We start from the raw sequence: 15663 nt of genomic DNA, 5'->3' as shown, positions 1-15663 counted from the left end.
ATAATTGAATTCCCAGTGTATGCTGGTTGGTGAATTTTTTTAGCCCTTTATTCAGGGGCTTGTTGCTATCCAGGGCCGGCTCTAGGCACCAGCAAAACAAGCTGGTGCTTGGGGCGGCACATTTTTAGGGGCGGCATGGCCGGCGCCAGAATGCCGCCCCTAAAAATGTGCCCCGGGCCGCCCTAGCTCTCCTCCGCTGCTGCTGGCTGGCGCGCGAAACAGTTGTTTCGCGCGCCGCGGCCGCTCAGGGTCTCCCCCTCCCTCCCAGGCTCTCAAACCTGGGAGGGAGGGAGGGGGAGATCCCGAGCGGCCGCGGCGCGCAAAACAGAGCCTGGGAGGGAGGGGGAGACTCCGAGTGGCCGCGGCGCGGGCGCCGCTTTTCTCTCTCCCTCCCTCCCTCCTAGGTTTGAGAGCCTGGGGGGAGGAGGCAGGGCTGGGGATTTGGGGAAGGGGCGGAGTTGAGGCGGGGCCGGGGGTGGGGTAATTAAAAAACGGGGGGGGGGCAAAATTGTTTTTGCTTTGGGCGGCAAAAATCCTAGAGCCGGCCCTGTTGCTATCTCCTTACTGTGGTTGTAGTTTGTGGTATATTCCATTATATCTGAATGAAAAATTAACTCATTTTCTCACTTGCTATACAGGGCAATGGAGGACTAAGAATTAAGGTAGACTTCAGGTAGAGTGAGAACAATGCAATACTAATACCCTGGAGGGAATGGAGTGATTTTATTACTACTAAGGTTTATGGGAAACAAGCTTCCCCGATCCACACGCACAGCTCCCATTGGTGCAGTGGACTAAGAGCATCATATGACAGTGCATAAATATAGTCAAACAAAAGTGAATCTACAATAACGTCACCTTGATACTGTATGAAGTGTTGTTGTAGCCATGTCGGTTCCAGGATATTAGCGAGACAAGGTAATATCTTCTATTGAACCAACTTGGTGAGAGAGACAAGTTTTTAAGTTACACAGAGCTCTTCTTCAGGTCAGGTGTAGCTTGAAAGCTTGTCTCTTTTACCAACAGAAGTTGATCCATTAAAAGATATTACCTCACTCACCTTGATAGTGGGCAGACCTGTTTGAAGTCCAAGTCACATCAGTTTAGTTTTTAGATCGAACCCTATTTTTACTATAGTCAGCACAAAAGAAACAATGTAGCAGCAGAAAAGCAAATGCTTCCTAGCCTACCTTGAGCATCCTCAGCAAAATTACCTGCTACACTCTCATTCTAGAATCCTTTTGACAGTAATGATATCTGAAGTAGAAAGAGCACAGCCTGATTCTCAGAGACCATGCTGAAGTTGCAGGGCTGGCAGCGGAGAGAACCTTGTTAGACTTAGAAATGGACATTAAAAATATGGCTGTGGACTGTATGCATGGTATTTCCATGCTAGTAGCTGCAGCAGGGCATCCCTGTCTCCTCCACGCTGCCTCCCCCGCCACCATGCCCGGAAGTCCTGCTGCTCTCATGGTAATTCCGGCAGCGGGGAGCTGCTCAGACAAAACTACCATACATATTGCTACTCCTTAACATCGCATGGAAACCAGCGAGACAAAATAACTCTCATCCACTAAGGTGTCATCTTTTTAGAGTCACTTCGGGTACAATGATTACAGATCTGGAGTGACAGACAGCCCTGTTGTTCATCTTTTACAGCCACATCTATAAGAAGAATCATGACATGACCAAAACTCGGAAAGGAAAAACAGAACAGCTTCTGAGAGTCGATGACCACGATTTCACCATGAGGCCAGCTTTTGGAGGTAGGAATATTGTTCTGTCTATTTTTCAGTTCATTTGTTTTGGGAAAATATCTCTGAGCCAGATTGTTCTCTCCTACCTCTGTGTAAGGTGGAAAGAACCCCAATACCTTCAGTGGATACTCCAAGGTAACTGTAGCAGACTTTGGCCTCCAGTACCCTAGGAGAACAGACAGACTCCTTTCTATCGGTAAGCTCTCCTTCAGTTGAGTAGTGCTTCCAAGAGCATGGATCTGGACCTTTTCTTAAATGATATTTCACTCTGCTTGAGAATTGTGTCTAGAAGGGAAGAACAGCTACAGTTATTAGTTGGATGTTTATTTCTAGTTGTGAAGAAGGCTCATGATGAGCTTCTGAGTTTGACATGATTAAATCATAAAATAATTAAACAGATAAATCATCAGCCAGGTCACTCTGCATGCTCACAGAAGAACCAGAATAGTTTTGTCAAGTTGTAAACCTGATTTCTCATAACCTTGTACAACAACTTAGGAGGAGGAGGAACCAGGCCCACCAACACCTTTCCATCCTTTTCCCACTCATCAACCACAGGAATTTGCTTAGGAGCCACCCTCTTGATTCTAAAGGATGATCCCTGCTCACTACTCCAGAGGTAGGTCATGGCAGCAGTGGCGATGTCAGCCCTGACGTAATCCTCCCTGTAGCTGGTTCTAGCCCAGAAAAGCTACGTGGGAAAAAGAAGAGCAGGTGAGGGGAGAAGCTGCTGCAGAGGGCAGAAAGCTAGTTCCTGCCACCACATGTCAGGAGCCAGCAGATCAAAGATGCCCCCTCAGTCTTCCTAACGGACAACTAGGTTCTGGAAAGCCTATCCTGTCCTCTTTCAAGCGGCTACCAGGCTAAGGTGACCACATGTCCCTAAAAACTAGGAATGTTCTGGTATTTTGCCCTGCTCGACTGCTCAGACTGAGTCCCTGGCCCTGTAAGTCAGCATCAGTCCTCCGCCTCCTTATGCAGAGTCCTTAAAGGAGGGAGGTCAAGAGGTAAAGGTTTTTAACTATAGAAGTTCTCCTGTAACTGCTTCTGGTACAGCAACTTTTCTGGTTATCTGTTTTTCTCCTGCTTCCAAGCAGGAAGCAGTGGTGTAAAACACTGGCTGCATGCATGCAATGATGTATCCCCTCTGATGACTGGCTTCAGTGATTATAACAAGCCTATTACTTATCTATAGCTACAGGAGTTCTCCTTTAGCTCAAGCAGTAGAGGGCTGTGTTTTGGTGCTGAAAGGTTTGGGTTGGATGGATCCCCCTATTGATGGAAATGAAAGGGCAGAAGTAAAATGCTAAAACTGGAAAAAATAAACCACTTGGGGTTGTGCTGCTAACGACCCTCCCAGAAGTGAGGAGGGCAAGTTCAGACACTCATGGCTGTGTGAACTGCCTTTAAAATGGAGACACACTGTACTGATAATTTAGGAGGAAGGGGCCAGGCATTCCTTACACAACATGGCACATTTTTACCAAAGGAAACAAGGGTAAAAAACTCCAGCACAGACCTGTATTTACCACATGCTCACGTTAGACCACATAATCTGAAAGGCTGTGCTGACTGTAATCTATATTCCTATCTTGCTATGACTGCAGTGGTTGGCAATTGTAGCCATATTATTCAGCATTATATTAAAATGTTATTTAAAAGTCAGAAAGAAAGTAGACAAAAATGCGTTAAGTATAGTTGTATTCTCAAAACAGAATGCAAAATGGCACTGTAGGATCCATGTTTATCTCCCAATGATTCCAGATCAAATTTACTCAGTTTACAAGTAATAGTTCAGGATACACTCAGCCAACAAATCTATTGTGTAAGAAGATGCTGTATTGTAACTCTGTTCAGAACCTGAAATGAGTACAGAGTGCAGCAGCCTGTTGGTTAAGTGGAGCATGTCACTGTGAGCACATGACCTGGACTTCTGGAACTGACTGGCTGCCTATAGGTTTCCTAATGGAGTTGAAAGTGTTGATTTTGACCTAAAAAGCCCTACATTGCCGGAGACCTGCCTAGTTGAGTGTTGCCAGCTCTCATGATTTTATTGTGAGTCTCATGACATTTGCTGTTTTACTTAAAGCCCCAACTTCTGGAGTCATGTGTTTACATGAGAATCTCTGCTTTCATGGGGGGAAAAAGCAGTAAGCTTCTAGTCACTGTGGTAGCAAAGAAAAGCACATGATCCAAGTGCACCCTAAAGGCTCAGATACTGGAATGCAAATAAAAAAGAATTAAGCATCTTTTATTGTTAAAAATCTTAGGATTTTCAAGCTAGCCTCATGATTTTTGAACACTTGAAGTAGACAGTACGGCACTGGCTCTCTCTCTCTCATGATACTGCTACAAGTGTGATGAAGAGTAGGACTTGGCTTGGAATCTCCTTGTTTTATACGAGAGGGAGCGGCTAGTGGGGTATTCTCCTGAGGCAGGCCCTCTACTTTGGGATCCGTTCGCCTCACTTGGTCTGAAATAGCCTGAATCAAGTGATCTCCAGGAGATGTTCTTTCTGGCGGGGCTGCTATGCATTTGGTGTGGAAGGTTCTTGGGGAGGCTGAAGGACAAGATTTTGTTGTGCTCTGTGCTGAAGTTCTAGGTTTTATGGGACCTGCTGCTATTGTTCTATTGTATTTTCTTCTGTCTTTTATTGTATTTTTAATATTTTATCTGTGCGCCCAGAGCCTGAGAGAGGTGTCTCTTTGTATGTTTCACACCCAAATAAATAAAGGCGTGTTTACACTGTCATTCTTGTAACTTTAATACAGTGTATTTTAAATATTTTGCCCAATTTAACAGAGTATTTTAAAAAAACAATACAATCTTTAGGATCCTGCAAGATCCTAAAAACCTGAAGCAGTTTTTGCAAAATCAGTTACTTCAACCCAATGTTCATCAACTTAATGAGCAGACTATTGGAAGCTGCATTTGAAGACATTTCAGAAAATTGCACTTTCAGCTTCAGAGATGAGATTTTGAAAGCATCTTGGCGGGAGGTGGGGAATGGATGTGGAGACCATGTTTCTGTAATTTCTGCTGAAAACAATGACATCTCACAAAGGCCTTGTTTGAACTAGCAAAATTGCCCAAGACTGACAATGGGTGTCAGTAAATGGGTGCAGCTGAACAGGATTTAACTGTGTATGGCTAAGAACTAACCTTGGCAACAACTTAATTATATTAGACTGTAGGCTATGTAAGCACAAATCAAATGCAACCGGACAACTTTGTGACAGGAGCTGGATGTTTAGGTTCCTGTGGTATCAAAAAATCTTGTTGTGTATATTTCTAGTGCTAAAATAAATCATATAGAAAAAGATTAGGAAAAAATAGAGTAAATTAACTGGATATATTTTTTATATCCAGTTTATATTTATATATTTTTATTGTTATGCATCATAAAATCATAGGGCCTCATTCACCACTGCATTACTCCAACGGAGTTATACCAGTGTAAAACTGAAGTCAATGAGGCCTGATTCTCATATAATCTAAGGCCCTTTTGTCCTGCTCAGGGAGTGTAAAGGGGCCTTAAAGATGGGTGTAACTGTAACCTGTGCCCACTGTAAGGCCCTTTTACACTTCCAGAGTGTTGTAAAGGAGCTTTAGTGTAAAAAAAATCCGGCAAAAAATCAGAGTAACATACTGTGAATCAGGCCTATAACTTTATGTTCCAAATGAAAATGACTGTCATCTCCACACAAACCCAAATAGAAATATTTCCCAGGGAACCTAGGCAGTAGTATTAGATTGTAGTGAAATCATGTGTCATGTAGCATGTTTGTAAAACCTGAGAAAAATGAGCAAGAGTTATATGAGGAGAGACTGGGGAAGAATATTAGAAGGAAGGTGAAGTATCCAAGAAAAGTTATCACTGTAAAGCGCTAGAGCAGACGTTATGTAAGCAATGTTATTAACAGCCCAACTGTCATAGTTAAGTCTTGCCTGATGTCAACCCATTAGTGACAGCTATTGGGTAAAGTGATAATGACAAAGATTGTTGCTTTACTAATGTTCTATGCAGCCTCCTCCCGTCCTAAAATAGATTGCATTTGTTCTGACCCTTTTGGAGTTATCTCCATGCCAGTGACCTTGCTCAAGCCAGCAGATGTTCAGGTATTATTTACAAATATTAATATTTAAAGATTATGTAAATGTTTTAGTTGGGCTCTCTTCTTTAAACACCCATTTTAAGCATTTCATTTATGATGTTTCATATTTTACAGGGAGCCTGTGAATAAGCAGCTTTAGTTGATACTCAAAATAGCTGTACCTTCTTTGCTGAGAAACAACCTAATGCTTCATGTTATACTTATCCATAGAGAATATCAACTAGATCCTGCTGCACTTGTTGAATAATACTTTTATCAGCACCTATGGACAGTTGGGTGACTGAAGGCATAAATGGCTCACATAGGGTTAGTGTCAAAGGTTAGGGTAAAACTCACTTCTTCTGCAATGATAATCCAGCAGTAAAATGGGAAAACACACAAACAATTCCCCTCTCTTCCCCCAATACAGTGATACTCAACCTACTGAATGTAGCCTGTGTCTGAACTTAATTGATTGTATCTGTTTTAGGGCTAAGCCCACACGTGCTGAGCACCCACAGTTTTGTTTGTCTTTAATGCCTCTTGAGACCAAACCCATAGACTAAGAGCATATGTTGCCACAGCATTGTTAGTTCAAGGTATAACTTGAGTGTTAACTCTAACCTAACTCCCATCTGCACACACAAATCTCTAGCTCGAGGTAACTGTGGCTTTATCATTGAGCTAGCTGATCTGTCGGGGGAGGGGAGGAGGCTGAAGTTCAAGTGCCGCTAAAGCTCAAGTACTAGTGGGGAGTCAGCTTAAGTTTCTTGAGGCATGGACTGTGGAAGGACACTGTTTACCCAACAAAAAATAAATAGGAGTTTATGGGGTGTACAGAATCACCAAAGACTGGTCTGCAGCTCAGACACATCAGATTTTATACTGTGGTCTCCCAGATTTGTTTTTTTCTATCATGATTTGAGCAATTGCCCTGAGTGCCTTCCATTTGTGTCTTTTTAGTCTGTGAGCTCTTTACTCATAGACTCATAGACTTTAAGGTCAGAAGGGACCATTGTGGTCATCTAGTCTGACCTCCCGCAAGATGCAGGCCACAAAAGCTGACCCACCCACTTTCCCTTAACTCAGCTGTTTAGATCAGGCTCTGTCTCTAACTACGTTTGTACAGCACCTAGTACAATAAGGCTCCTACCTTTGTGGAGGCCTTTAGCTACTACCACAGTATAAATAATAATAAAGTGTTACAACTCCTTCTCACTCCTCTCTGAACCTGGGATTGATCTTATTTGCATAGCCACTATTTTGGCCTCAGAATGAGACTTAACCTGCAAAATGCATGTCAGAAAAGATGTATCAATCTCATTTTAGTCACATGTGGAATTTTTGTCCTCACAGTCCACTGCTGCTATCTCATTTTAACAATTGAAAGGCAGATGAAGAGAAGGAGACTGATATCAAAGGAAACTGACAGAACTCTGAGCTTTTGAACTCTATGGCAGAGTCTGAAATTAAAGGGAAATGACAAAATCTTCATCTTGGAGCTGGCAGAACAGCAGATTGCAAATACTGACTTCAGGCAACTTCAATGCAGCCCACTCCTTCCTATCTTCTAAGGCGTTCAGTAGGATTATACCCATAAAAAAAATCACAGTAGCTTATATCACATGAGTACCCAGCACAAAACTCTGCTATTCAGAGAACTGGCCTGAACCTTATGCCTTCTAAACTGCATCCCAGAGAGGGTGTTTTATACAACAAGATGTTCCAGGATGTGAGTGAGACCCATAGAAAAGGAGCTCAAGACTAATCTGAAAATGTCTTTCTGTCCTCCAGAGTTTTCCAGGATTTTTTTTTCCTTCCCAAGTGGCAAACCATTCCTTGGGTCACAACCCAGTGCCCTGGGAATAAGGTATCTGACCTTTCCCTCGTTTCTTTCAGATTCATCTACAATAAGCTGCTCCATATTTTTTTACCTACTCTTCAATGAGTTCCATTCATTATTCAGGTTGCATACCACTTAGGCCATTTGTGATGAGGTTCCTATTTGAATCTGTATTTAGTAGTTGGACTCCATCGGGATAAGAAACTTAACCAAAAGCCCAGATCTGAACATCCCTGAATTTTGGGTATGTTCAGATCCAGATAAGAACTTTGTGGTACAGGTCCATTTGCACTCCTAAAAAACCTGTGATACAAATGTCAAATGCTGTCTTCTGAGCTATCCTACTATAAGTCTCGGCCTGCTCCAAGGATAGCTCCAGCATGACACCTGGAAGTCTGCCTGGTTCCAATTCAGCAGTTACTTAAGTATGGGCCTTGCTTTAAGCCTGTGAGTAGTCCCATTGAAGTCAGTGCTCCTGTGCTTAAAGTCAGGCACGTGCTTAAGTAGCTTACTGTATCAGGGACTATATATTCAGCAGTCAGAGAAGATACATTGGTGTGTTTGAAATCCGATTCAGTTGCCATGTACCACAGTCTTTAGCATTACACTGATCAGCTTGGAGACGGGGGATGTTGAAACCCTAAATTGCAGTAAACACATGCAGAGGCTGGAAGGTGAATCTCAGTTATTTTTACTGCTGAACATCAATGATTACTCTTGAATTGGAGCTGTGTGAAAACAGTAAATACTTTTCATGAAAAAAATACAGTTTTGGTGAAGGCCATTTTGTGGCCCCAAAATTTCTCTTTAGGCAACATTTTGTGTGTGTGCGAAATGTCAGTTTTCATACTGAAACCTGGTAAATTTCACACATATTGATGCAAACTGAAATAAATGGAGGGAGTTAGTTTGGAGTTTTTAGAAACAGATTAATTAAATTGCCTCTTGGAGGCATCTTGCTTTCCCTGCTCTGTGAATGAATCCAAGGCTGGAGCCTGGGCTCTGAGACCGTCCCCACTGACAGGCCTCAGAGCCCAGGCTTCAGCCCAAGCCCAAACAGTTACAGTGCAATTTTAGCTCTGCAGCCTGACCCCCGCCAGCACAAGTCAGCTGATCTAGGCCAGCAGCAGCCATGCTTCTATCACAGTGGAGCTGTACCCTTAGTGCCTAACTGTCATTGATTTCCATAGGAGTTGGGCACCTAAGCACTTTTGGGGTGCTCAGATATTACAGTAACGTGCGCCATATCATACCCAACATAGATAGATCTGTTGGCTTATAGCTGGAGCTATAACAATTGACACCAGCTGAGGGTCTGCTCCCAACCCCAGAATTCAGTCTCCAGGATTGTTAATCTGGCATCTTTTCAGAGCTCCAAAATTCAATCAACATTTAAAAAATAAAATGTAGGGAATTTAGCGCTCGTGAGCCAGGCACAGTACAGTGCTGTATCCATTTCTCCACAGAGTTTTGCCAGCTGAAATTAATCTGGGGCTGCAGCTATTCCCGCTATTCCCATCCTGGACCTGGTTTAACAGCAACTGCCTGTTGTCGGAACTGTGAAGTGGTTTGGTGATGTACACGATCTGGGATGAAATCAACGCTTGTTTTTCAATTCTGACCTAACTCAGAATTTGAACCCAGATCTCTGAAGGTGCAAAGCAGTGTCTATCAAGGAGTATCTCCTGGTCTCTTACAAACCCTTGTGTTTCAGCAGAGTTGCAGCATTAAAAAAAATGAGCACGTCCATTGTCTCAGAGGTAGCGTCAAGAAAAATTGGTTGTAAGATGAATTAGAGAGCTGTTAAAGTAGCACTAAGACACTCCAGGGCTCTTTAAGCTGTCTGTTAACAAATGTTTCAATTGTTCTAAAAGCCCAGTGGCTCACAGTGCATCATAAGCATGCTACAGCCAGACCCAAACAAATTCCTTAAACATAGGAACACAAAGGAGCAGACATGCAAACGGAAAGCCCTGATTCTGCAATCACTTGTGCACATGCTAAACTTTAGTCACTTGAGTAGCCCCACTGATGTCAATGAGACTACTCAGTAAGTTTAGCACGTTAAGTGTTTGCAGGCTAAGACCCAAAGCCTCTCCTTAAGCCTCAAATCTCAATCCTGCAAACACTTAAGCACATGAATAAATTTATTCACAGGAGCAGGCTTACTTAAATTATTGCTCCCATTTACTTCAATGAGAATGAAAGGTGCCCAACACCTCCTAAAATCAGGCTACTTCCTTGTTGCTATTATTTGTATTACAATAGTGCCCATGGACCCCAACTGGGCTCAGTGCCCAGTTGTGCTAAGAACATTTATGTCAACATGGCCCCAGATGGGTTAGGTGCCTGAATGTGGATTATGCATCCAAGTTTGAAAATTCTGTCCAGAGATATAGACATCTAGGGGCAGGTCTACACTACTGCTTAGGTTGATCTAACTTACGTCGCTCAGGGGTGTGAAAAAGACCCCCCCCTGAGCGACGCAAGTTACAGTGACCTAAGCGCTGTCAACACCGGTGCTATGTCAGCAGGAGACGCTCTCCCGCCGACATAGCTTCTGCCTCTCTTGGAGATGGAGTAATTATGCCGACGGGAGAGCGCTCTCCCATCAGCATAGAGCATCTTCACCAGACGTGGTGCAGCCAATGTAGTGCTTCTAGTGTAGACCTGCCCTAGGTATTTACAGTATTAAGCTACAGGTGTAGTTGATATGTTTGAATAATGTAGCGCTCTTGTATTAAATGAAGATCACATTATACAATAACAACAGGACAAGCCCTCTTCCTTCCTTGCATTACCACTGATCCCATTAGAGAGGGAGGGAGAGGTGGGAGGGCTCATCCCCTCCCAGCTCTGTACCTCCTCCAGCTCCCTTTCAATAGAGAGATTTTCTTTGTTTGCTCCTCATTAGTGGCAGTTGGTGGGGAATTTGGCTAAGCATCTGGAGCCCTGGTGGTTGAACAGTTTAGTTTGCAGAGAGACAGGATTAAAAATGTAGCAGTTTCCTAATGATCACAAGGATTAGTGAGACCAAAAATCTCTTGACATCTTTCTATGACTGATCAACAGCTGTTTAATTCAACAGTATGTTCTGTAGCCACACTGACCTTTAAGAATACCCAGGGTTTGTTGCAGTTTGAAGAGAGTATTTGTTGCTGGATTTCTGTTTTGCTTTAAATATTGTAAGTAATTAATATGCAATTCTTCACCAAGTGTGAAAAATGTATGTTGATCTAAATTTTGAAGAGCCATAAGCAAAAATCCTACAGTCAGAAAGTCTTGAGACGTTGCTATATGTTAGTTTTGCCTTACAGCTTCACATGCAGAATTCTTGAATTTTTGGCCATTGTAAACCAGCATAAAGAAAATTGGGATTTGGTTAAAATCAGCCTGTAGGAAGTTCACATGGCTTTACGTATTGGAGTGTCATCTACTATGGAGGGACTCTGAGAACTGGTTATTAAGTAACATAAATCTATGTGGGTAATTCAAGGAACACAGTTAATGTAACAACCAGAGCTGATTTCCAAACTAGTGTATGGAGTTTGGCAGCTTTGCTATGCAGTTTCCTAGACTCTCACTACTCTACTATAAATTGATGTGCATATGCATTTTGTTTGAGTTTTTTTCAAGCCCTGAAGTAGGGAAGAGATAATGGCAAAGAATTGGACAAGAATACGACATATACTTTTTGCATATTATGTTGCCATGATAATCAGAAACATACTGATTCTGTGATCAGGCAGGGAAATGGGTAGATTCATCCAAAGGAAGTGGCTCTAGATTGTTGCACACTTGTTACATGCTGGAATTTAGTGAGAAGAGTTGAGCGGTATCACGTGCTTGTTCATAACACAGAGACCAGAGGATTGAGTGTTGTAAGCTGACGATCGCTAACATAATTGCCTGAATAAACAATCCCCTCTGCTGAAGAAATCAGTGTGTTTTGCAGGATGTTTGTTCTAATTTCCTGTTAATGAGATCTCTTTATATAGAGAGCTTTTAATCAAGAAATGCAATGGATTGTTTTCTTAGCTCTGCCTCAGACTTTCTGTGGTCTTGGACAAATCATCTAATCTCTCTGTGCATTGGTTTCCCAATTTATAAACATGGTGATAATGTGTTCAGACTAATCAAAGAAATGTTTGCCTGGCATGTGTGTATACATAGGTAATAAATATACATCTATTGTTAAAATTTCATAGTATTGTGCAGTGAGACTTCATTTTCCAGAGCACAAATATTGTGTAATTTTTAGTCATACAATCGCTGTAGCGTATCGATTTACATAGTGATGTGGAGAGACAGGGAATTTAAATGAAAATTACAAAGTATATGCAAAATAAATGTGTGGACAGCACCACAGTCTTGCCTGTCTGTGTCTAAATCTTGCTGATTCTTTCTGCATAACATCTCCAAGATATGGCCTTTCTCATCCATCTACACAGCTAAAACTCTCGTCCAGGGTGGTGTTATCTCACGTTTCAATTACTGCAACATCCTTCTCTCTGGCCTTGACAAACACAATCTCGCCCCACTTGTCTTCATTCAGAATGCTGCTGCAAAGATAATTTCCTAGCCCATCACTTTGACCATATCAATCCCACCCCACTGAATCTCTCCATTGGCTCCCCCTTCTCTGTCACATCAGACATAAACTACTTGCCTTCACTTTCAAGGCCCCTTATGGCCTATTCCCAATCTACCTATCATCTCTTATTTGTTACTGAGGTGGCGACTCCGACCTCCAATCAGCCCATGATGCCTTCCTCCATCACCCACTTGTTAAATTTTCAGAAAGTACCTTCATGGTTTCTCCCAAACTCCCTTCATGTTTGGGAGGAGCTCCCCATAAACATCTACAAAGCTACCTCATTATCCTCCTTCAAATCCCACCCTTAAAACTCTCCTTGGCCATGATGCCTACAAAACACTTGACAAAGGTTAAGCCACTGGTCTGCTGAGAGCACCACCTGTCTTGATGAACAGTAATGTCTCGTTGTTTCCTGGTGCTCTCCCACCTGACTGTCTGTATCCATCTGGGGTCTTTTGTTTTATACTTAGATTGTAAGCTCTTTTGGGGCAAGGACTATCCTTTGCTCTGTGTTTGTACAGTGCTTAGCACAAAGGGGTCTGGGTCCATGGTAAGGGCTTCTAGGGGCTATGGTAATACAATTAACTAATAATAATTCCTGTTTCTCTCTTATAAATTGGAGTGCAGGCTACATGGAAATTCATACCCATTTGATTAATTTCACTAGTTCCCTGCTGCTAAATCAAACTAACCATGCCATCTGCATTTCTGTACTATTCTTCGCCTCTTTGCTACCCCACCTCCAGCTTCCCCTTATCTGTATCTTCACTCCCCTTCTGCATCACCTCCTTTCACTCACTCCATATGCTTGTGCTCTCCTGCAGGCTCCCATCTCCTTCATCTTCTCATAACCTCAGCTCTGCACACGTGCTGAAGAGAGGGAAAAGAAGAAAAACAATGATAATTGCCATTGACTTCGGTAGGAATCTGCCTGAGAAAAGCAGAGTAAACATTTCTACTTAAGTCAATAGAAGTAATTGAAGTCAATTTTACTCAGACTTTCCCTCAGTAATATTTGAGTTAAGGACCTCAGGATTTGGGCTTGCAGGTTTAATTATTTTTCTTCTTCTCCCTCTCTATCTATTCCATTCACTCTTTTTTCGTTACCTCAGGATCTTGCTCTTACTTAACTATGGGGGCGGAAGGAAGCAAAAAGAGAGTCATCAATGTAAGAATATGATAAAAACCAGTCTAAATCCTCCCCTCCTCATGACTCCTGAATGTGTCCATCTTTAAACTGAACACCCGGAGAGGGGATGTCTTTATTTTGGGTTTTGTAATGTATCAAAAACATGACAGATTGAACTGTTACGGGTTGCCCTTGCACTTGGATAACTGCCATTTATCTCAGTGCAAAACTGAGCCCTGGATGCACAAAAGTGAAAAAGATGATACAAAATTAGAGTGCAGCACTATCATTTCATTTTCAAGGGAGGTGTAGAGAGTGGGGGGGGGGGGGGGGTAAATGTAAATTTACGTTCCCTTTCCTCCCAGCTGCTGTTCTTTTTTTGTATCTGTATTCTATGTTCAGGCACCCATGGGAACTGCAGCAGTAAACAGACTTTGGATGTGATTTGATTTAAATCATCATAGCTTGAATTAAGCCTTTGTATGCAGAGTATGGAATCTACTGTGAGGATTTTGTTTGGCATTTACATGAATTTTATGTGAAGCTTCTCACACACTGGTGGGATCCAATGTGAAGTACTGTGAACCATCAGCTTCTTTTTCTTTTCACGCAAGATTACACTGGCAAGCCTTTCATGATGGGTTCTCTCTTTTCTGTTAGTATAGAGCCTGGCACAACAGGTCACCCACTTAGTGCCCAGTCCTACCATAATATACGTATTTAGTAACAATAAATAATAAGTGCTTTCTACAGCAAAAGCCAGATTGCACCTCTGCCCTAAGGACAATCTAGTTTGCTGTTGGCACTAGACATTTCAAAGGGCTTGGGGACATGGTCCTGCCCCCTTCCACAGTAACCAGCAAAGCTGAGCATGCGGAAGTCGGACATAGGGACAGTTGTCACCATGCCTGCTTTGTGTCCCTGGAGTCTTTCTGGCTGAGTTGTCTACAATGCCTCCGGGGAATCCTGCTGCTGCAGGATCCCAGTGAAGGAAGCAGCTTTGCCACAGTATAACCCCGAATATACAAAGACCTTGAGGGATGGATGTATAAACAACCAAATATATTTGCATGGTCATAAAATAACTTGATCCTTGAGATATTTAATTAAAGTCATTTCACTGCTGTCTGGATTAAGGCTTTCTGAAAGTCAGACACCAACAGTTTAATATTTTATAATCCCTCCTTCTGCTATGTCATCTAATGTAATATTATTGTGCCTGCTTCTGTGTCAGGTCTAAATCCCTATGGCACTTAGTTATTCTGCTCACATAAGGTTCAGCATAAAGCTGTGTATAAGAAAATGAATTAATTTAAAAGACTTCCCTTACTGTCATACTCAGAGCAGTGATCTTTTCTAACGAACAGGCTGGAGAGACATATCACTGGGTCGACTAAATTAATATTGTTATAGTGAATGCATGCTGTCTATCCAACGACATCAAGGGAATTAATAAAAAGACTATTATTATTCATTCATACCGTGGCCCACAGTATGGCATCCCTACATGTTTGAGCAAAGAAGAGATATTAATGAACGTTAATTTTATATAATGGCTAATACCACAATTGTGTTTCTACCCCACTGATTTTACTGCAAGTCAAAATGACCTTGTTAAAAATAGAAATATGATGTTGTTAACTACTTGAAAGTCTACCTTATTAAAGAGATCTGGAATTAACTGAGGAGCATTCCTTTACGATGTTATAAAGATGTTTTTGTCTTAATATTCGACATTTTTTTATAGTAATGTGTTTAATAATTTTAGGTCACTTGATAGTCTAAATAATCACAGAGTTGAATAAGGTGTGGATGTGTCCAAGGTTTAAACCAGTATAAACAACTTCAAATGGGAAATCAACGTATTAAAATGCCACATGTATGATACAAATTAATTGACTGATTTCACCTTATTAGACTCCACAGCTGGTCAATTGAAGATGCTGAATAAACAGTAAAATACTAAAACCTGCTGATTTATAAAGTACTTGCACTTAAAAAAAAAATTAAGTCCCCATTACAGTTTACCAAAAACAGAACTTTTACAAAATTTCACTATGGCAGTATATGTGAAATGAGTTGATGGTTAATGAGACTAACTAGTTTCTAGTGGACACATGTTCCTATCGCATGTAGTGAACTATTAATTTAACAGCCTCAAAGAGTGTGAAGGAAACCAAAGGAAAATACATGACAAGAAGTAGAGCTTAAAAAAGGAAAACAGTGAAAATAGATCTGAAAAG

The 15663-nt window shown here is 41.8% G+C and overlaps 1 protein-coding gene across 1 annotated transcript in view; it reads left to right on the top strand.

Moving 5' to 3' along the window:
• The window catches only part of LOC135875842 (gamma-aminobutyric acid receptor subunit rho-2), a 65352-nt gene that overhangs the window by 20125 nt on the left and 29564 nt on the right, over window positions 1-15663 (top strand). The window contains exon 2 of the mRNA XM_065400894.1: window positions 1660-1766. Within this exon, the coding sequence (XP_065256966.1) occupies window positions 1660-1766 (107 nt within the window). The remainder of the gene's footprint in view (window positions 1-1659; window positions 1767-15663) is intronic.

Source organism: Emys orbicularis, chromosome 3 (genome assembly GCF_028017835.1).
Source record: "Emys orbicularis isolate rEmyOrb1 chromosome 3, rEmyOrb1.hap1, whole genome shotgun sequence".
Taxonomy (NCBI): domain Eukaryota; kingdom Metazoa; phylum Chordata; order Testudines; family Emydidae; genus Emys; species Emys orbicularis.
This window is presented reverse-complemented; position numbering and strand designations above follow the sequence as displayed.